Below are 23606 nucleotides of genomic sequence, written 5' to 3'. Positions count from 1 at the left end.
TCATTACTGACCGCGGATCGCAATTCGAGAGTGAATTATTTAGATAATTGTCCACCTTGGTGGGTTTTCATCGCCTGCGAACAACTGCGTATCATTCCCAGACTTATGGACTAATTGAGAGACAGCGCAGAACAATAAAAATTGCAATAATTGCTCGTAAAGAAAACTGGTTAAAAGCCCTCCCGGTTATATTGCTCAGTCTTCACAACATCCCAAATGAGTCAGGATTTTCCCCGTCCGTAGCCGTGACCTGTACCTCCTGTCTTCTACCTCGACCCTTAATAGCAAATGAAGCTGAACAAAACTTCAATTGTGACACAGGAAGAAAATTACTTTCAAAATGTCTAAAATTAATTTTGAAAATTGTCTGCAGGAAGACTTCATGGAGTCACAAAATCTCATATTCCCGACGATTTGCGGCCCTGCACGCACGTCTGGCTTACGATTGACAGAGTTCGCCCCCACTAGAGGCGCCGTACGCTGGTCCATGCGAAATCGTGAGTCGCCACGATAAATTTTTCACTATTAAAACTGAAGCTGGTGCCGAACAAAACGTCTCAATAGACCCCCTGAAGCCTGTACACAACCCGAATTTATCAGAGAGCTTAAGGCTACGCAAGATGAAAGTACCAGTTATCCCACCAGTACCAGCCAGCGACAACCATTCATCTTCTCCAGAAACTATTCCTATTAAGGATGAGCTCGATGAAACGCCATCGAACGCCAAGACTGAAACAAGAAAATCAAGATTTGGTCGAACTATTAAATTTAGGACTGATACGTGACAAAGATGTGCAACAAGGATAATTCCAGGCTTGAAGAGTGCACACTCGTGCATGCTAAATATAGGCTTGGAGATGTAGAGACTGACTGGGTGAAGTGCGTGAGGGGTGTTCGACAAGGATGTATCCTGTCTCCACTTCTCTTCAGCCTATACACTGAAGAGATGGCTGCTAGACTGAGAAGAATGGATGTGGTAGTGTGTGTTGGAGATGAAAGACTAAAAATGCTATTGTATGCGGATGATGCAGTAATAATGAGTGAAAATGGTGTTGAACTTCAGAGTATGCTTGACTGTATAACTGAGTATGGCAAGGATTTTAATGTTCTCTTTAGCCCAGAGAAGAGTCAGGTGCTAGTTGTGAATGGAGCATTGTTTTGAGAGTCATGTGAAGGCAACAGAACTTACGTAATGCATACAGTTTTTTTTATAGTTTTTCATTTCTCGATGCGTCCTTAATGTGTCGGATATACCGCGTTTATCCTACTTGTACATTTAGGATGGTATTAGTGCAGTAGCGCCAGTAGGCTACTTGTAAGATGATATTAGTGATTACTGATTAGTGTACAGCAATCCCTTGATTAGCACGGATTTGAATACCGCGGTTTTGATTAACGCGGAAAAAAATTGCAACCAACCCTTAATCTACGCGGTGCCAGTTTTGATTAGCGTGACTTTTTTTTCACAATGCATCATTTTCCCGCCTCTAGCCAGAGGTGTTACGTATTAGTGTACAGCAATCCCTTGATTAGCACGGATTTGAATACCGCGGTTTTGATTAACGGAAAAAAAAATTGTGACCAACCCTTAATCTACGCGGTGCCAGTTTTGATTAGCGCGACTTTTTTTTCACAATGCATCATTTTCCCGCCTCTAGCCAGAGGTGTTACGTTCGTAATCAGCCAATAATTCTTTAAATAAGGTCCCGTTCCGTAGGCACTCGTGCTGACTACAGAGTCGGTTTAACCGCGCCTTGTCTCGTTCATAACTCGAATGATCGAGTTCGGCAACGTTCGCCGATAAGTGCGCCATGCCGGTGCTCTAGCCCTTTAAGCCCTGGTGTGACAAATTCGTCACTCAGAAAATAAAAGCTTCTACCGAGAGTAATTACATGTTTGGAGTCTAGCCGCGAGTGTGACGGTAGCATCACATGTTATGAACTCATTCGAACGACGTTCGATGGAGTAGGTGCGCCGCTACTGCCAGTACATACAACACAAAGACTGCGCGTGATCTGAAAAGTAATTCAGATTGTTTTTTCACTTTCGAAACATAATTCAGTGCGTAAGGGGCTAGTTACTCGTTAGCCTTCAACTGGTCAAGATTGCTGCCATATCTACTGCTCACTTTTATCAAACTACATAATTTTCCTTTCCTTTGCTATTTTTGAGGATTCATTATAATTATTCCCATATATTCTTAAGTTTGATTAGCGCAGTTTTGCTTAACACGGTAAAACTCTGGGATTTATTAACCGCATTAATCAAGGGATTGCTGTACAGTGCACTACATATAATATAAACTGATGAAATGACTAAAATTGAACCTGGTTTATGAAAAAAAAATGTATTGATAAATGTACATAGCCTATCTGATTTTTCAGGTTTTGAATTGTATGCAACCAAACTAATATCATGTCAGAATCAGATTTATTTAATACAAAGCAATTCAAACAAAAATTCCTGGCAATGTATCCAATTGAAGATATTTCTTTCAAGGTAAGAAATACCTACTACTAACTACTTTTAAATTTATTATAACTCATTATTATTATTTATTATTCATATTTTGACTTATTATTCAAGCAAATTAACAAATTTGTGTGTTGATAATTTACTAATAGATGCAATGTGCATGTCACTGAATTCATTTTAATTTATATACCTACATATAATGATTCATATATTTTTGGAAGAATACATTTATAATGATGGAGATCTTCTGAAAGTCACTAAATTACATGTCGTGTTATTTATACTACTGAATACTCAAAGAAAAAATTTTTTAAATCATTTATATGAATAATTTTGATAAATAGGTACAACAACTTTTAATTAGAAATTAATAACCATCACCATTTCTTTAACATGCTTTTTATTGAAAAGATATTGCATCATGTTGGTGTTGTTGTTTGCATCTTTAGAAGAATTTTTGGGACACTGAAAATATAAGAGCACAGAAACCCTCATCCATTCTACATAACAACTCATCTATTTGAGTTTGTTCATATTTTTTCACCTCAAACCGTTTGTAGTAATTGTTACAATAGTTTGTACCAATTGTTACAACAGTTTGGTACCTCTTTTGTAATAATTTACAAAAGAGGTAAGTTTGTAATAATTGTTACAACAGTTTGTAACAATTATTACAACAATTTATATAATTCACAAGGTGTAAACTTATGTTCCAGGAGAGTTTTGCTGCTGAGAAGAGCTACGTGGAGTGCCAGGAGCTTCAGAAGCTGCTCATTGAAGGGACAGTTTTATCTGACATCGCTAAGAGATATCCTCCCAAGGCTTCATATGTTAAAGCATTCCTCAAATCCCTTATTTCTGAGGTAAACAATGGAAAGGTCTAATTTAATAATTACTGTATGCATTTGTTTACTCCCAGATAAGCAATTACTCCTATCTTATTTGTTCAACCCAAATATGGTGGAATCCTTTACTTTTTTAGGCATAACTCAGACAGTGATGCAATATTTTTGTGCACTATAGTTTGGCATAAATGTATTGACACCATAGGGTTTTTTATCAACTGAAAAAAATTGAAGTTTCAAAAATGTACAATTTCAAACAGATGCTTTATTGAAGATATCCCTTGTAAAATTATGCTAAATTATTACAAATTATGGTTGATAATGTTACATTAGTCACATTCATAGAAGTGCAGTTACATGTTACATGCTTCAATTATTTGAAATAGATTTTTTCTTAGTCCATTAATTAAAATTATTTTATGAATGCATAATGATAATGATGATAAGGAAGTTCTTATTTCTCTGTAGTGAAAGCTAATAATTTTCAAAACTTTATCGAATGTTTCATGTTCTAACATTGCATAAACCAGAAGTGATGTGTGGCAATGTATGTGATATTTAACTTATTGTATGTGATTATTGGATTATTTAACTGATATGACAACCCTGCATTATTGCAACTTGGCAACAATGAAGCTGGTTTTATTACCTCATTCCATTTAGGAATACTGGTGTTATATATTTTATTGAATTTACACATGTATTGTATACCAAGATTATTCTACACAAGTGATTTGCTAAAATGTAAAAAAAATAGAAAATAGAGATACTTCTTGAAAATAATATCCTAATCAGTTAATTTATTTTTTTCAAGAATTACAATTACTCTGTCAATCACTGAATAGTTACAAATACTCTCTTACAGATTGAAGTACAGGGTCATGAAGTATCTGAATCAATTTATACTTTGTACACAAACTTGCTGGGTGAAGAGAAAGAGTCTCCGTGTTGTTTAGAATCAACATTTTGTGGGGGCAACAGTGGAGGTTTCTACCGCACCTACACACTGGAGTCCGGCAAACATGTGACGTTACGGGAGACAAGCAACTTGGTGGTGGATGGCACCACTGGTCTACGTACCTGGCAGGTACCAGCCCCTTATTACCGTATTATAAAGTACCAATCCCATATTGCCGTATTATAAGGTACCAATCCCATATTACGGTATTATAAGGTAACAGTCCCTTATTACTGTATTATAGGGTGCCAGCCCCTTATTACCGTATTATAAAGTACCAATCCCATATTGCCGTATTATAAGGTACCAATCCCATATTACATTAGCATCAGGTGCCGATTTCCTCATTACCTTATCAGGTGCCAATCTATTTGAAGCTGTTTGGCCAGTTGTTCATTGATGAAAATTCGTATATTATAATACCTATGAAAAACCTAATGAATGATACTAATTTTTCTTTCTATACTAATGTGAATATTTGGTAAATTTTCTTGACTATGTGTAGTTAAATTTTATTTCCAATGAATTTATTGCTGTTAAAGTTGGAGATTTGGATTCTTGATTGTAATAAAAAAATTTAAGTGCTGCAATTTGAATAATACTGCTTGAATATTATCAGTATAATACCAGATAAGTGGTCATCTATCTTAATTGTAGCAATGATATCATTTATATCAATTTAACAAAAATGGTCTAGATTTATTCATCAAGTTCAAGTTTATTAGACAATAACCCATGTTGAGAAATTTGTTTAATTTTTTTATTGAAAAATTATGCATCATTTGCACACAGTTAGTAAAATACTGTGCCATCAGTGCCTGGTTTCAAACACTGGCACCTTTACATACTGTAGCTCCCAAAATGTAGTCTATAGATTTTTTCTTATTCAATTTTTCTCATGTGTGTCATATGACATTTGATTAAAAAATATAACTCAGTACTCACTGCAGTGAGTGACAGAGGGCACATTTTCTCATTGACTAAAACATGAAGTCACGGACAGACAGACAGACGGACATGGCAAGCACAATAGTGCATTTTTTCCATAAATGAGAAAATGTGCTATAAAGGATACTTTGAGCCATAATCCTTGTTCTGTTCAGGCATTTCTTACATTTGATTAAAAAAAAGAGGATGCCTTGAGCCATAATCCATGTTCTGTTTAGGGTATTCTGACATTTGATTGAAAAAAAGAGGATACTTTGAGCCATAATCCTCATTCTGTTCAGGCATCCCATGTGCTACTGGAATTTCTCCTGGAAAATCCGAGTATTGTTCAATGGTAAGTCTTGGCACTGGGAAACTGGTAGCATCACAATGAACGTATTGTACATGTATATTAATGCATTTTGTTTATCTATAATCTATATGAATAAATTTTTTAATTTCTCTATCACAAGTTTCTGAAGCATTGATTTTTGGAAATTTTTTTTGTATTGAGTATTAATTTTACCACGTTTTTCTTAGTTTCGTTTCATCTCTGTCTGTCATCAAAAATTCAAACCTTAATTTAGAGCATTTCTGAAGATCCTAGGAACTTGAAATTTGGCATGCATGCTTATGTTGCCTAACAATTCAAGATTTGACCATCAGAAGTAATAATTAAAAAAAATTTTAATAAATATTTTTAATAAAAACAACTTAGAAATTCACAGTTGGGAATCAAGTTTTTTTTTTTTTTGTTGAACATCCAGAATTGCCAAGCCTGGAAAATGATTTGAATTGCTAAAATTGCTAAACTGAAAGGTAGAAAATAAAATAAATAAAAAACTTTTAAAAACTATGTTTTCTTAACAGACAAAAAAGAAAAACAGTAACTCTTACATAACATTAAAGTTTTGTAGAATGTTATGTAATGTTATATAAGAGTTACTGTTTTTCTTTTTTGTCCGTTAAGAAAACATGGTTTTTAAAAGTTTTTTTTTATTTTTTTTTATGGCTGTGTATAAATTTGTACCTATTAGAAAATGAAATTATAAAATATATTTGTTTGGTTGCTTGGATTGGGTTAATTAGGTCAGGAAATCCTAAAGAATAAGGATTATTAATGTTTACAATTTATTTATTTTTCAATGTTATCTCATACAGGCCCATTTTGGTAGAAATTTATGAAAATTTTGAATGATTTGCCTTGGGTGGACCAATTTTAAAATTATTTAAACAAAACTTTTATTAGCTGATTCTTGCATTAGGACATAATGCATTGAAATAACTATATTTATATACACTATATAGCTGATTTATACGCATGCAATTAACGACCAGAGAATTTGTTGATTTAAATTATCAAAGAGTTGGACAATTCTTCAGATGACATTGGTAGATCAAAAGGCATATATCAGGAAGTAGTTTTAGTTTATTAACAACGTTTGGAATGTAACAAACATTTGAAACTATATAGCTGAGTACATCATGTAATATAACTTAATGTATGAATTATTTTAACAAGACTTATTAGCTGATGCTTGCATCAGGACCTAATATATTTTATATAAATATAAGTACCGGTATACGCTATATAGCTGAGTACATTATGTAATATAACTTAATGTATGAGTTTTGTACAGCAAGCGTGTGGTGGAGCTAGGTGCTGGACTAGGCCTACTAGGACTAGGCCTCATTATTGAACATTTGCCTGCTGCCTACACCTTCACTGACCACCATCCTGCCGTCATGGATGCCTTACATCACAACATCTGCATCAACATTGCTCAATGCCAGCATCAGGTTAATAACTTTTAACATCTTTTCATAGTAAAAATTTTTATTTATGACAATTCCCTTTTACAACAGCATCAAGTATCTAAATAACTTTTCTGACTTTTTTTTAACTTTTTTTCAAAATGCAATAATTTTCTTCTGTTCATTAGGTCTTTTCTGATGAAATACAGTACAAATTTGTATTATTTTATTATTGTTTTTATTATATTACGTACTTTTTCTCACACTTTAAATAATAAAACATTGTACATTGTATGTTAAATAATAAAACACATTAAACTTGAGGTTAAATTTATGAGCAACTGTTGTTACCTCCCAAAATATCTTAATCCATCAATAAATGACTGTATAGGCTAATTGCAATAACTTAATTTTGTTGTGTAACATTCTTCTCATCTTTCAATTATATTTTGTTATAACCTGCCAACCTAATAAATTTATAAACATCTGAGTCTATTTAAATTAAATCAGATATGAGACAGAATCGTTACCAAAACTATAAAAAATTATTCATTATATAAAGGTTACAGGACGGCAAAACATGGGAGTATGAAGACTGCATCGTACGTCTGGTGCCACTAGACTGGCAGAGCACAACCGCTGCGGACGTGGCAGCGTGTGATGTCGTACTTGCTGCAGGTTTGCTGTGCCTGTTAAATGATCATAATGATGTCTGTTCTTTTGATGTTATCAATTATCTATACTAGAACTTTTTTAAATGATCATAATGATGGATGGCCTAATGATTTATCTATTATCATTAAAATAATGTAATATACCTTGTACATTTGATTGCATTCATTCATGGCGCATGGCTGTGAAGCTAAATAAGCCTTGTATGATTCAACATAAACATGCTTATAGTCCATTTATTTTGTATCATCAGAAATATTTGTATCATTTGTAGGCAATTAAATATTTGTATCATTTGTCCGCCCATTGTTGTGCAGATGTTGTATTTGATCCACGCTTGTTCCCTGCCCTGCGCCACACTTTATCCATCCTCCTGGATGCTCCTGGAGACCTGCAATCCACTCCACCATGGTTAGATGGATGAATGTGAATGTATCAAGAGGTATGAATGTGAATGTATCGAGAGGTATGAATGTGAATGTATCGAGAGGTATGAATGTGAATGTATCAAGATGTATGAGTGTGAATGTATCAAGATGTATGAGTGTGAATGTATCAAGATGTATGAATGGGAATGTATCAAGATGTATGAATGTAAATGCTCAAGATGGATGAATGTGAATGTGTCTAGATGGATGAATGTGAATGTATCAAGAGGTATGAATGTGAAGGTATCAAGGGGTATGAATGTGAAGGTATCAAGATGGATGAATGTGAATGTATCAAGAGGTATGAATGTGAATGGATCGAGATGTATGAATGTGAATGTATCAAGATGTATGAATGTGAATGTATCAAGATATATGAGTGTGAATGTATCAAGATGTATGAGTGTGAATGTATCAAGATGTATGAATGGGAATGTATCAAGATGTATGAATGGGAATGTATCAAGGGGTATGAATGTGAATGTATCAAGATGTATGAATGTGAATGTATCAAGATGTATGAGTGTGAATGTATCAAGATGTACGAGTGTGAATGTGTCAAGATGTATGAATGTGAATGTATCGAGATGTATGAGTGTGAATGTATCAAGATGTATGAGTGTGAATGTATCAAGATGTACGAGTGTGAATGTGTCAAGATGTATGAGTGTGAATGTATCAAGGGGTATGAATGTGAATGTACGAGTGTGAATGTATCAAGATGTATGAATGTGAATGTGTCATTAATGTTTATGATGTAATTAAAGACAATATTTTTGAGAGGTGAGACATAATTGTTGTTGCATGTAAAATTGAGTGACAAGGTAAATGAGTTAGGGTTTGACTTACCAACGCATCATTTAATTTAATATTAGGATGATCTAAACTAGGTACTAAATAAAAAAATTTTGACCTGTGAATTGTATTTCTCAGATTACATCCTCTGCATTAAATCAGAGAAAATAAATTGGAGAAAGTAAATAGCAAGATAACTTATATAATTTATATATAAATTATATAAAATAATTTATATATGTGTAATAAAATTATGTATATAAATATAATAGTTCAGTTCTAAAATTGCACAATGATAGGAATTGTGGGATACCTGCAGGATCTTGTCTTTAGTGCCTTGTATTTTGTTCTTGTATGGACACAGGATTTCTCTTGTGTTTTGTTGTATAGTCTGACATTTATACAAAGTCCTTGTGTGCAGGAGTATTTTATTTTATGCCTTACTCCTGCCTCACTTGTATGACCATGAATATAATGATTATTTATTATTATTTAATGATTCGATGGGCAGTGATGCAGTTGCTGAGTCCATATCATCATCCAATGTGGTGAAGTCGGGGCTGATGAATGGGAATTTATCATCAGCATCATCACTGCAATCATCATCTTCAATGCAACCATCATTATCACCACCATCACCACTACCACTGTCTTCACAAGCATCATCACTGCAACCATCATTATCAATGCAACCACAACAATCATTATCACCACCAACATCACCATTCTCTTCACATTCAGTTGGTGAGTGGTGTTTTCTTCCACTCTTTTCTTATGATACTTTCAAAAGAATTTTAAAGTATATTATTTGATATATTCGTAAAATTTGTTATATATACCTACTTAAAATTTGATTTAGTGTTTACGTAAAATTTGATATATTCATGTAAAAATTTAGTATTGTTTGTAAAATTTAATATATGTTTTTAAAATTTAATATATTCATGTAAAATTTGATATGTCTGATCTTCAATGAAAACTGCCTTAAGGAAAATTCTGCCAACCTATACTAAAATGTAATATATGTACATAAAATTTTATGTATGCACGTTAAATTTGAGTCGAACAATTCTTTAGATGACTTTGGTAGATCAAAAGGCAGATTTAGCAAGTTATAATAATATGTTAACGACGTTTCGAATGTCGCAACATTCATTTTCAAGTTAAGAGAAGCATTGAATAGTGAAATTGTGTTGGACATAAGTACATAATACACGTAAATAGGATACAACATGAAAATTTAAAGCCAGAGAGTTTGCATAATATGATGATGTTAATGAGATGATAACGTTATCATTAGACGATGTTAATGAGATGATAACGTTATCATTAGACGATAATGTTAATGAGATGATAATGTTATCATTTGATGATGATTTTAATGAGATAACGTTCTCATTAGATGATGATGTTAATGAGATGATAACGTTATCAGATGATGATGTTAATGAGATGATAACGTTATCAGATGATGATGTTAATGAGATGATAACGTTATCAGATGATGATGTTAATGAGAAAATAACGTTATCATTAGATAAATTTGTTATCACTTGACGTGCCGAATTTCCTTGACAGGCGCAAGGAGGGCGGCGCTGCTGGCGGCGACGGTACGCAATGAAGACAACATTAACAGCTTCGTCAAGTGTCTAGGTGTGTCTTGGCAGGTCTTGTCAAGTGTCTTGGTGTGTCTTGGCTGGTCTTGTCAAGTGTCTTGGCAGGTCTTGTCAAGTGTCTTGGTGTGTCTTGGCAGGTCTTGTCAAGTGTCTTGGTGTGTCTTGGCAGGTCTTGTCAAGTGTCTTGGTGTGCCTTGACAGGTCTTGTCAAGTGTCTTGGTGTGTCTTGGCAGGTCTTGTCAAGTGTATTGGTGTGTGTCTTGGCAGGTCTTGTCAAGTGTCTAGGTGTGTGTCTTGGCAGGTTTTGTCAAGTGTATTGGTGTGTTTCTTGGCAGGTATTGTCAAGTGTCTTGGTGTGTTTTGGCAGGTCTTGTCAAGTGTCTTGGCAGGTCTTGTCAAGTGTATTGGTGTGTGTCTTGGCAGGTCTTGTCAAGTCTCTAGGTGTGTGTCTTGACAGGTTTTGTCAAGTGTATTGGTGTGTGTCTTGGCAGGTCTTGTCAAGTGTCTTGGTGTGTCTTGGCAGGTCTTGTCAAGTGTCTAGGTGTGTGTCTTGGCAGGTCTTGTCAAGTGTCTAGGTACGTGTCTTGGCAGGTCTTGTCAAGTGTCTTGGTGTGTGTCTTGGCAGGTCTTGCCAAGTGTCTAGGTGTGTGTCTTGGCAGGTCTTGACTTCCTCTCTTCAAGATCCGCCAAATTAGCAGATTACGATTGTATCATTATCTTGCAAATAATAATTTTTGTTACACCAAAAATGATTCCAAATGATGTTTGTATATTATTTTAATTACCATTTAATGAGTATTTAATTATGAATAAATTTAGTAATAAGTAAATAAATTAATTGACGTTGCAGAAGACGCGTCGCTGGAGGTGGTGGAGGTGGAGGTGCGGTGCTACAGAGAGGCCCCCTCCAGACCCCTCCACTCTGTCAAGATATTCAGAATAACCCCTCCAGACCCCTCCACTCTGTCAAGATCTTCAGAATAACCCCTCCAGTTCCCTCCACTCTGTCAAGATCTTCAGAATAACCCCTCCAGACTCCTCCACTCTGTCAAGATCTTCAGAATAACCCCTCCACTCTTCCTCCACTCTGTCAAGATCTTCAGAATAACCCCTCCAGACCCCTCCACTCTGTCAGGACCTTCAGGATAACCCCTCCAGTTCAGGATACCTCCTCTGCCCTCCAGAATAACCCTTCCAGACCCCTCCACCTTAGCCACTTCATATCACTTCCCTTTCTTTATTATGGTAACGAAAACTAAGCGCATGGGGGCTAGAGATGGCAGTGAAACAAAGTTAAGTTTCCTAAATTTTTCTTTTCTTTATTAATCAAGTTAATTGCAACGTATATTATTGCATAGGCATATGAAGATTGGCCGGGCTGCGAGAACGGATAGTGGTCAAGGAAGTTCCCCACCAAAGCGTGACGTGCCAGATCTGCAGCCATTTATCCCCAGCATTTTCGTTCAGTGCTGCCTCAAAAAATATGGAAATAAATTTAAAATCATAAATATCATTAATGGTAACAGTATTTGTATATAGATCTATTATATTTATAAAATTCATCATCTATTTAATTTTTCCATATATATTAAATACATCTATCAAATTATCAATTCATCAATTTTGTACTAATATAGTTTTAGGTCAACTATCATTTAGTAATTTTAAGGGCACAGCCCATTTATCAATTAACAAAGAAATAGCATGCCAGCATGCAATATATTAAATTTCGTCTTATCCATTAAATTTAAATATCCATTATGGTTTATTTATTAAAATTAAATATCTATTAAATACTTATTTATATTAAATATGGGCAACACCTTTATTTTGTTTGAGATCAAAGGGCAGAGTTAGCTATGTCAGTCTCTGAAACTGTCTGGCACACACCCGCACGACTAAGTGGTACCGAGGACTTACGTATCATAAAAAGGCTGAAGCTGGTGCAGTCGGCTGAAGCAGGTAAGTGGTCCAACTGGGGCTCAGGAGAACATGCGGACGTGGAGATCTTAGCACCTCATGGCTCCCATCACGTGCGACGAAGAAGCAGTACCGTAACTCCGGTCATAGCGTCCTGGGACACTGACAACAAATCGACGGCCGCAGGAGGAACTGGTCATGGGATGAGGTGCTAGAGAAGACTGCGGATAGTTAGTCGATTGGCTTGAAGTTGGGTTCCATTCAAAGGGAATCCAGAAACCGCAAGCCTCTATAATACCTCAAAATCGCTAAGGTGGTGCCAGGCAATTATGTAGTTTTAATGTAACTTCGTACTGAAATGCATTATAGAACGAAAATTATAGTTTTAAGTCTAGTTCTAGCTTAGGTTATTAATGGAACTCTATGCAACCTTAAAGTTAACATTTAACGGCAAGCTTAAAACTATACTATTTTCGACATATGGATTTTTTTCCATTTGTGATGCCGGCGTAAATCCTCAAGTTATTCATTAATGAGCTTTGCTATTCACCACTTCTGGAATCCGCCAACTTGTAAATTGTCTACAGATTTTTAGTTATTTATATTCCTTTGTTATAATAAAAAATTATGTGATATTCGAGCCTGAATTTTACGAGTGTAGTATGAATATCAGCGATATTTACGTGCATTCTATGTATGATGTTGCTTATTCATTATTTTAATCATCCATTTTGTACTTATTTTTTCTTTATTCATTATAATTCTACATCTGTGAACTTAATCCTTCGCTAGACCTATCGTGCAAGGGATGTTTTTTCTACGGATAAACTATTTGTCTCTGGTGAACTATTCGTCCATGGATGAACTGTTTATGAATTTATGTCTCAGATAAACTATTTGTTCATGGATAAACTGTCTACGGATAAACTATTTGTTCATGGATAAACTGTCTACGGATAAACTATTTTTCCATGGTTAACCATGCTAGTCTATAAATAAACTCCAATAACTTTTCCTGTTGTCAACTTTAATTTCTGACATGAGCCTGTATCTCTATGAGATCATATAGTATGTGCCTTAATGTTGAATATTGTGTAGATATTGTGTCATTTCAGAGAATTAATAAACTTTTTTACTTCAATCTCATTGTTTGTGCCTTTTATGCAACGTAATCGAGCCTACGATGTGATAAAAATATATGTATAGAAACATATAAAACTATAGCCTTATAGCCTTAGAAGAAAGAGAGACTGCAAAATAATTAAGAGAGCCTGTGAGAGAATAAGCCGAGTCTTCGAAAGAATAGCGAGATTAGTAAGAAAAGAATAGAAGTGTCGGCACTGAAGAAATAGGCCCATGGCCTGTTGCCGATTCTTGAATTTTTCGTGACTTGATTCACAAGGGATCCGGTCTTTGGAACCCGATCTTTCCATAACTGACGAGTTCTTTCCATACCATAACTGACGATTAGTAAGAGTTATAAGATATTCAGGGTATAAATTCCCAATCGTTTATTCGCACGTTAGTTGGAACGTCAAACGTTAAGCTGCTTTTGCATGCAGAAGTTTCCTTTTCCTTGACAGCGGCACAGTTCAGCAACGTCTTGAGATCCCGTTATCTAAGGTTCATTTCGGTTAACTGGACTATTTCACAATCTTTAAACGATTTAATCTCTTTAAAAAACCGTCGCAAATCAATTTCTGTTTTATATACTAGCATTTACTGCTGAAAATCTAGAACGGTGATGTTTTACTTGTATAGAGATTAAAGTATATCGAATTTCAATGCGTGTGGATACTATTACCATTTTATTCGAACCGAATGCAAATGCGAATAGCTGTATCATCTTCAGCTCATCGTGTGTAAAAATTGAGGATATGCTACAGTGAAAATAATAGGAGTTTATTTATGATATATGACTAAATTAACTCGCATTAAAGATTCTGCTTCGTGACTCGAGTTCTTTTAAAATTACCCCAAAAATGTCGACGCACTGCAGTCGGCATCGCCGTTCATCCTCCGCCGGTGTTGGAGACTTGGAGTTGGACAGTTAGTGACACTCTAGTCGCGTTAGCTGTAGGGTGTGTGTGTTGCTCTTCTCCTGTTCAGTGTGTGTGTTCGTTTGTGGTCCTAATTGTCACGTTTCTTCAGCCGTTGTGATAATTGTCAATGTGATTACTAAGAAAAATAAGGTATATATTTATTAATTTAATTCAACGAAACTTATTACGGCTTGATATAATTTCTAGGTCACTTTACGGTATGTATAAAAAAGTGTGACCCACGAATGACGGCACGAGGAAGGATTTAGCTTTTAGGCTTCGACGCATTAGCAGATTAGGCTAGCTCGTGTTCAAAACTAAGCATTCAATTACAACTCCCACGTTTGTAATTTTTTTATTAATTTGAGAATCTTTGCTTCTAAATAAGTGTCAAGCAACTATTTTTGCGCTTGAAATTTCGTTCTTCCTGGCAGTTAGGGAATTCGTAGATTTGACGCATTGAAATTCGGACATGCCCAATTCTACAAGTTATCTATTTACGTACCTAGGAAGTTACTCTGCCTGCAGCTGCAGCCATGGCTATGATGGTCACCGTATCGGCTCTGCCAGTTGTCATTCTACTACCATATTTTTACTTAGGCCTACTTCTTTACACCAAATTTAATTAATTAGACTCCCTTTTTTATACATTGGACAACTGGTTCTGAACTTCTGAAGCAATTATTTTTTTTCTGATGGATTGAATGAATGAAATGTGAAGGATAACTATCAACGAAGAACAAATGAAGTATGTAAACTATGTAGGTACCTAAATTACATGGTATTGATACTAGCTACGGCCTACGGACCCTAGTACTACTAGCCTACCATAATACGGTGACGAACTTGAATCTGATCATTTTTTATAATGTTATTTGAATATTTATGGAAATACGCCAGTCATGATTCTTGAAACTGCATAATGGCATAGATGATAGGATATCTAATTATTTAAATATTTGGGATTAAATATGATAGGTATGGTGATTTCGTATTATCATGATTTGTACACTTCTATGTCTTTATTGAATAAATTGTCAAATTTTATCATTTAGTTCTGCTGTTTTTTGGTCGATTTTATCACATTTGTAATAATTTGTTCATATTTGATGAGATAAAAAAGGTTAGTGTCAGTAGCTTAGCACCAGTATTTTGGAGTGATGGCCTTGACGCAGCAGGCTACACGCTACCGGACTAACCTAACCTAATGCCACTCGGCAGAAACTGCACTTAACTCGCCGCTATTCACTAAAAATACTAGTCTGAATTACGATTTGTTAGGTTCGATTGCAACATAATAACTAGAAACCTTCTTCGATTGTTCTATAAAAATTTAGTTCGTTTTTTTTTATAGAATTGATCGTTACTATTGGAGGCCGGCGATTCATGTGTTTCTTTCTGCGACCTTATATATCTACATTTACGGTAGCTAACAAAATGAAAATAAAAACTTTGCAAAAAACGCCCTGACGGAGTATTTTGAACTAAATTTTTTGCTCTGCAATAGCCAATAAAGTTTGACGGTTATAACGAAATTTAGGCTGATCAATGCTATTTATTATTTTCGGTGGTTATATATATATGGCAGACTGGTGAACCAGTAGCTGTCCTGTGAAGTTTATATTTTCAGTTAAAGCTATGAGCGTGAATGGAAGAGAATTAACGTTGATTTACGGAACGAAAGTGTTCATTTTTTTATAACGGGTAAAGATTTCAACGAAGGTAAAATTTAAAAGGGAAGTGGTATGCAATTTCGCGATCGTTGAGCTATCTCAAATTTATTAAGATATACTAAAATTATCTTTCCATTGTATCATGGTTGCTAGTTCTGTAGTTCAACTTTACTGGAAAAACGAAGAATAGGTTAAATGTTTATCATACAAGTATGAATCTTGCAATAATATTGCGAGGTAAATTTCGAGGAAACGTTATGGATAGTTTAAATAATTCTAATTCCAATATGAATATGATAGTTAGGTTAGACTATGCAGCTACTATGACATCGTCATTAAAGAGCCCGTACGTAAGCGCCATGCAATTAGCGAGCTCAAGTGTTAGATTTCTCCCGGACCTCACCGGTGTTGGTGTTTGTGGTGTGGTGTTGGTGCTTGTGTGGTGTGTTGGAGTTTGTGTGGTGTGTTGGTGGAGATTGTTAGTATTTGTTAGTTTAGTTTTTTGTTTTAATGTTGACTTTGGTTGTTTATATGTTGCTTATTGTTTGGTGCGTGGTGACGTGGTCGTTGGTGTTTGTTTCGATGGTGTTAGTCGTTCTGTGCGGTAGTGTTTGTTGTTAGGTGCATTAGCTAGTGAAGGTGTTCGTTCAAGTACTGTTACACAACGGCTTTCTTTCCATTCCTGTCAAATCTTGCACCTTCCCGGAGCAGTTAATTTTATTAACTGATTTTGCTGTGTTTTGTTTGTGATGAATTATCAGATAATATTTGATATCGTATTGAAGCGTTCCATCAATTGCTCCATTAAATACAAATTTGGATGTTAATTTATCCAGGAATAAGTTTTGCAAGGGTCCACATTTACACAAATTTCACGAGTGAAACATTCAACACAAGAAGCTTGAATCTTGAGTGAATATTTCTTCAGCAGCAGGAGGAGAGAGTGTACATAATGAGTATAAAGAGTATGCGAATGGGGTAATAGGTATGCGCATGTAGTGGGTATTGAACCCAAGCTCGAATGGTTGAACTTAGTTGAATTATGACCGTGGCGCCATATCCTATGTGACAAATTCCCATTGCTATGCATGATGACCATGCGCATACCCATTGCATTGCATGATTGGCATGCGCATACCCATTGCATTGCATGATTGGCATGCGCATACCCCATTGCGTTGCATGATTGGCATGCGCATACCCCATTGCGTTCATGCGCATACCCATTGCGTTGCATGCTCGTCATGCGCATACCCATTGCATTGCATGCTCGTCATGCGCATACCCATTGCGTTGCATGCTCGTCATGCGCATACCCATTGCGTTGCATGATCACCATGCGCATACCCATTGCTTTGCATGATCGTCATGCGCATACCCATTGCGTTGCATGATCGGCATGCGCATACCCATTGCGTTGCATGCTCGTCATGCGCATACCCATTGCGTTACATGCTCGTCATGCGCATACCCATCGCGTTGCATGCTCGTCATGCGCATACCCAGCTACCCAGGGGCGTATTATGCTTGCTATACGCAGCCGCATGAATGATAGCGCATCAGAAATACGCACTCACACTCCCACACAGACGCACTGATACAAGGCGCGCATACGCATAAATACAAGGCGCACCCACACATATCTCAACTCATTAGCTGAATGATTCTGACCTTCTCATTCATTCCTCGTCCATCTGAAGTTAAGTGCATGAATGATTCTATTTAGTCTCTACCTTCCTCACTAATATCTAATTCCTCTAGAAAATGACAGGATCCAAAAATATGTATTCAGTGGATGCAGTACTTATTAAATAGCTTGTATTGTACTTGTCTATGGTCGTTCTGTATTCATTTATGTAAGGTAATTTCGAAAACTGTAGCCGGTAAATGGCTGAGTAATATTAATATTGTTTCCTATATGCGCCATTACTTTATTATTTGAAAGAAATTCTACTTACATTTTCTTTCATTAAATTCACTTTATTTAAGTTTTCTTCACAGGAATACGCAAGGTCTAGAAAGTTTCGAATTGTTAATTTGAATAGAACATTAAAATAAGAATCGGATTTTCAGAAGCGCATTTCCGTTTTAATATATTATTAACACTGTAGTATTTAAGTTATCAAAAGTAATGCGTTCAGAAATAACCTTGGCGAAAGAAGTAATGTAATAAAATACTACGACTTAGTAGAATATTTACATGTAAATGTTTCTTACGTTTTTTACGATGGCTGTACTAGAATCATTATTTTGGTACATTGATTCAAGCGTTCAGTAGTTGCGTTGTGGATGATGAATTGCTTTAAAGGAATACCTGACGGAATACCTGGAGGAATACCTAAAGGAATACTTGGAGGAATACCTGACGGAATACCTGGAGGAATACCTGACGGAATACGTGGAGGAATACCTGACGGAATACGTGGAGGAATACCTGACGGAATACCTGAAGGAATACCTGGAGGAATACCTGACGGAATGCCTGAAGGAATACCTGGAGGAATACCTGACGGAATACCTGGAGGAACACCTGAAGGAATACCTGACGGAATACCTGGAGGAATACCTGACGGAATACCTGGAGGAACACCTGAAGGAATACCTGACGGAATACCTGGAGGAATACCTGAAGGAATTTCTGCCACGTCATGCCAGTATCGCGGTCCGCTTTCTCCGTCCGTGCGCCGCTATGACAGCGTCCGCGTTTCAGGGGCGCCGCCAACCCTGCGACATTTTCGTGCGTCTGAACAACATCAATTTCTGTTGCGGATCTTCGTTTGCGGAGTTGCGGATCTTCGTTTAAATTTTTCACTGAATTGCAATTACGTATCTTTTATGGAATTTTCATTATATTTAGATCTTTAATTTCAATTTTATTCATTTGAGGTCACTGAATTTCAATTACGTATCTTTTACGGATCATGAATTCTTTTAGTTATTGAATTTCAATTCTATTAATTTTAAGAGATTCCGGTCATATTTCTTTAAAGGAATTTAATTTTTTTTGTGCTGTATTGTCAATCATCTTTCTTCTATTGAGGATTTATATTTTCCTTCTGCACTATTTTCTTTACTTAGGGAGAATTTCAGCGATATTTTGCAGGAACTCGAGTTATCTTGTATTGCGTTTATACTGAATGGTATTCTAAAGAAGAGAATAAATTTTATTAAGTATACCTAGTACTTATAAAATTTATTTCTTCGTCTTACATTTTTAACATCCTCCATTTTCATTATTTCTTTCTTTTTTATTATGCATGAAGAGATTGTATGAAAGCCTTCCGTAACATTTCTTGTTTAATAATCGGACATTTTTTCACTCATTCAATATTGTGCCGGTATAGATTCTCCATTCATTCATTTCTCATTCATTCATTTCACGTTCATTCATTTCTCACAGCGCGTTAAGCTCGCTGGTATCATTATCTGGCAGCTCAGAATCCCTTTATATTTGTATAGGTAATTTAAAATTAATTCGTATTGAGTAAATAAACACATATTTTCCACAATGAACATTTATATATGCGTGTCAATTGACTACGAGGGGGGGCAGATCTGGATCCCCTCCGTATTTTGACCCCCTGCTCCGTTTTAAGCCACCCTCCTTTTCCCTCCACCGTTTTGACCCCCCCCCCTCTCCACCATTTACAACCTTTTTCCCCATTTAGAACCCCCTTTTTCCATGTTTAGATCTTCATTCCCTCCTCCCGTTTTGAAACCCCCTCCCTCTCTCTCCATTTAGAACCCCTTCCCCCCCTCTCTCTGTACCGCCAGCGCTGCGTGCGATACTCGGCGGTACCGCCAGCGCGGCGTGCGATACTCGGCGGTACCGCCAGCGCTGCGTGCGATACTCGGCGGTACCGTCAGCGCGGCGTGCGATACTCGGCGGTACCACCAGCGCTGCGTGCGATACTCGGCGGTACCGTCAGTACCGCGGCGATTCCAACAATTAACGATGTTGGTTGGAACAACGATGTTGATTTGTCGATGAAGCCCTCCATGTTTTAGAATTTTTATACATTGGTGAATGGAAAACATTATCCATTTATTTTTCATATAAAAACTGGGTATTTTGACACACTTTTACTTGTATAAATGTTGTGGATTCTACTGTCGTAGGTCGTCTCGTGGAACGGTGGTTGATCAAGTTATAGTTATTTAATTACGTATGTGCGTCTCAGGCACGCAACTTACGTACACTGGTCACGTAAATTGTACGTACACTGGTCACGTAAATTGCATGTACATTGGTCACATAAATTGTGCGTGCTGAGGTCACGTGAATTGCACGTACATTGGTCACATAAATTGTGCGTGCTGAGGTCACGTGTAAATTGTGCGTGCTGAGGTCACATAAATTGCACGTACATTGGTCACATAAATTGCACGTACATTGGTCTCATAAATTGCACGTACATTGGTCACATAAATTGCACGTACACTGGTCACATAAATTGTGCGTACAGTGGTCGCGTAAATTGCACGTACACTGGTCACGTAAATTGCACGTACACTGGTCGCGTAAATTGCACGTACACTGGTCACGTAAATTGCACGTACACTGGTCACATAAATTGTGCGTGCTGAGGTCACGTAAATTGCACGTACATTGGTCACGTAAATTGCACGTACACTGGTCACGTAAATTGTACGTACACTGGTCGCGTAAATTGCACGTACACTGGTCACGTAAATTGCACGTACACTGGTCACATAAATTGTGCGTGCTGAGGTCACGTAAATTGCACGTACATTGGTCACGTAAATTGCACGTACACTGGTCACGTAAATTGTACGTACATTGGTCACATAAATTGTGCGTGCTGAGGTCACGTAAATTGCACGTAATTATGGCCACGTAACTACGTAGGTCACGTAAATAAGGTCGGAGCATCCGCTGTGAATCTGGTACATGTATGTGCATTAGAACTTTCAGTACGATCACCGTACGTACACGTGATGAATACACCTTGCGTATTCACGTGTATATTCAAAAATAATATTTGTATGTGCATATAAATTTTTTATAAATTTGTATGTGTGTAGGAAAACTTTTAAAATGTACCCGTGTATGATGAATGTTCTTGGTGGAAATGTGTGTATTTTTTAGGCAAAAATATTTTTTACTTATCAGGAAATGATTTTACAAGTCTAAAAATACTTTTGAATGTTAGAAAAATGTTTTTACATGTCAAAAAAATGTTTTTACATGTCAAAAAAATGTTTTTGCATGTCTAAAAATGTTTACATGTCTACAAATGTTTTACATGTCTAAAAATGTTTTACATGTCTTAATTGTTTTTACATGTCTTGATTGTTTTTACATGTCTTAAATGTTTTTACATGTCTAAAAATGTTTTTACATGTCTAAAAATGTTTTTACATGTCTACAAATGTTTTACATGTCTAAAAATGTTTGTACATGTCTTAATTGTTTTTACATGTCTTTATTGTTTTTACATGTCTACAAATGTTTTATGTCTTTTACTTGTCTTAATTGTTTTTACATGTCTTGAATGTTTTTACATGTCTAAAAATGTTTTTACATGTCTAAAAATGTTTTTACATGTCTAAAAATGTTTTTACATGTCTAAAAAGGTTTTTACATGTCTAAAAAGGTTTTTAGGTGTCTGAAAATGTTTTTAGGTGTCTAAAGATGTTTTTAGGTGTCTAAAAATGTTTTTAGGTGTCTAAAGATGTTTTTGCGGTTCTTTTGTGTAGGTCTATGATGCCTTGTGTGTACGCTCACAGTACCTATACTTATGGTGTGTGTGTGCGTGGCATGGTGACGTACGTATACGTGTTAATACTTTTCTTGTTTGCTGATAATTGTAATCTGCATTATTTCAGGAAGTTTTTTAGAGAGATATTCTCATTGCTTGTAATCAACGATGCGATATTTTTTGAAGAGCGCATACTCTTCAATTACGCTAAATTATTGTTGCTGTTCTGACTTGGGAAATTTAGTTTTTATGCAGAATTATATTTTAAATCATAGTCTCGTAATAAACCTATATTTGGATTTAATTCCAACGGCAGATATATACTTATTTAAGTACTATACTTACTATTTTAATGATGAAAACTTTCTAATGTTGCGTGATGTAATAAGAGTTACGAAATTTTCCAAAAATTTCGTAAGTTAAGAAAATGCCGAGGAAATTTAATGTTATTTCATCGACGACGTTTCAGAGGCGTGCTCCGTCATCAATTCACATACCGCAAAACAAATTCATGTATTTACCGGGCAATAATTTTGCCTAATGAATTATTGGTTAATGAAATATTCGCGATTAAAGATTATACAGATACGCGTATAAATAATTTTTTAAATGTTGACCAACAATTTTTTTCAGGTTTCTGGCAGTAACTCTTATTTTCTTAGAATTAGTGATCTTTTTTTAAATCTTCTTTGATTCTTTCGATGGAACCTGATGCCGTTATGATGGATCCAACAAGAACTGAAAACGACCATCCTTCCTCTCTTCAAACTCATTTAAATTCGCATATCCTACCTAGTCAGCCATTTTCGTTACCTGTCCACGAAAAAATCAGTGCCGACAGTCCCAGAAAGTACAAATTTGCGTGTTCGTTTCATCTGCGAAAAAACGATAATTTTGAGTTAACGAATTCAAAAGGACCATCTGTGAACAGAAATTATTTTTATTCTTCTGAAGAAATTAACCCCCGTGATACGTGTGCCGAAAACCTGCCTGTTTTAATATCGATTCCCAGAACTAAAAACGGAAATCAAGCAAAAAATAGCCAAGTTTCGAAGCTATGTTTAGGATTTCCTGAAAAAATCTTGAAAGATGAAAGTTTATTACCGGCTTGTCGCGATCCCTACTCTTCAACGACCGAAATTATAGAAAACAACAAATTATTCTTCTCAGTTTCTGATGAAATTTCCCGCACCAAAAATATTTTAGAGTTTTTTGAAACTCATCCCAAATGGCGTCAAAGAAAAAATTGTGATCAAGAACCTTATTCAAGATCAAGAAGATCTACAAATGACCAAAAAAGTTCCCGCAAAATGTCTTGGAATTTTTTCAGTTTTTCGGAAAAATGGCGTATTTTTGTGGTGGTGATGTGTCTTCTCAGCGCGACGTCTTGTGATGGTGAGTGGGGTATGATTGTGGTGCAGGGGTATGATTGTGGTGCCGGGGTATGATTGTGGTGCAGGGGTGTGATTGTGGTGCAGGGGTATGATTGTGGTGCAGGGGTATGATTGTGGAGCAGGGGTATGACTGTGATGCAGGGGTATGATTGTGGTGCAGGGGTATGACAGTGGTGCAGGGGTATGATTGTGGAGCAGGGGTATGATTGTGGTGCAGGGGTATGATTGTGGTGCAGGGGTATGATTGTGGTGAGAGGGGTATGATTGTGGTGAGAGGGGTATGATTGTGGTGCAGGGGTATGATTGTGGTGCAGGGGTATGACTGTGGTGCAGGGGTATGATTGTGGTGCAGGGGTATGATTGTGGTGCAGGGGTATGATTGT

At 36.1% G+C, this 23606-nt stretch overlaps 2 protein-coding genes across 2 annotated transcripts in view; both read left to right on the top strand.

Annotated features, from left to right (window-relative positions):
- Positions 1–2318: 2318 nt before the first annotated feature.
- Positions 2319–11605, top strand: LOC108664400 (protein-lysine N-methyltransferase EEF2KMT). Its single transcript, XM_018150976.2, has 10 exons — positions 2319–2499; positions 3192–3338; positions 4186–4407; positions 5508–5560; positions 6846–7005; positions 7530–7638; positions 7950–8043; positions 9367–9599; positions 10434–10508; positions 11322–11605. The coding sequence occupies exons 1-10, from the start codon at positions 2416–2418 to the stop codon at positions 11453–11455; spliced, it is 1311 nt and encodes a 436-aa protein (XP_018006465.1). The 5' UTR covers positions 2319–2415; the 3' UTR covers positions 11456–11605.
- A 10855-nt stretch (positions 11606–22460) lies between these two features.
- Positions 22461–23606, top strand: part of LOC108664397 — a 21179-nt gene continuing 20033 nt past the window's right edge. Inside the window, exon 1 of the mRNA XM_047882353.1 lies at positions 22461–23224. Within this exon, the coding sequence (XP_047738309.1) occupies positions 22531–23224 (694 nt within the window). The 5' untranslated portion in view covers positions 22461–22530. The remainder of the gene's footprint in view (positions 23225–23606) is intronic.

Source organism: Hyalella azteca, unplaced genomic scaffold, assembly GCF_000764305.2.
Source record: "Hyalella azteca isolate HAZT.00-mixed unplaced genomic scaffold, Hazt_2.0.2 contig10282, whole genome shotgun sequence".
Taxonomy (NCBI): Eukaryota; Metazoa; Arthropoda; class Malacostraca; order Amphipoda; family Hyalellidae; genus Hyalella; species Hyalella azteca.
Note: the sequence above shows the minus strand (reverse complement) of the source record. Positions and strands in the feature narration are given on the sequence as shown.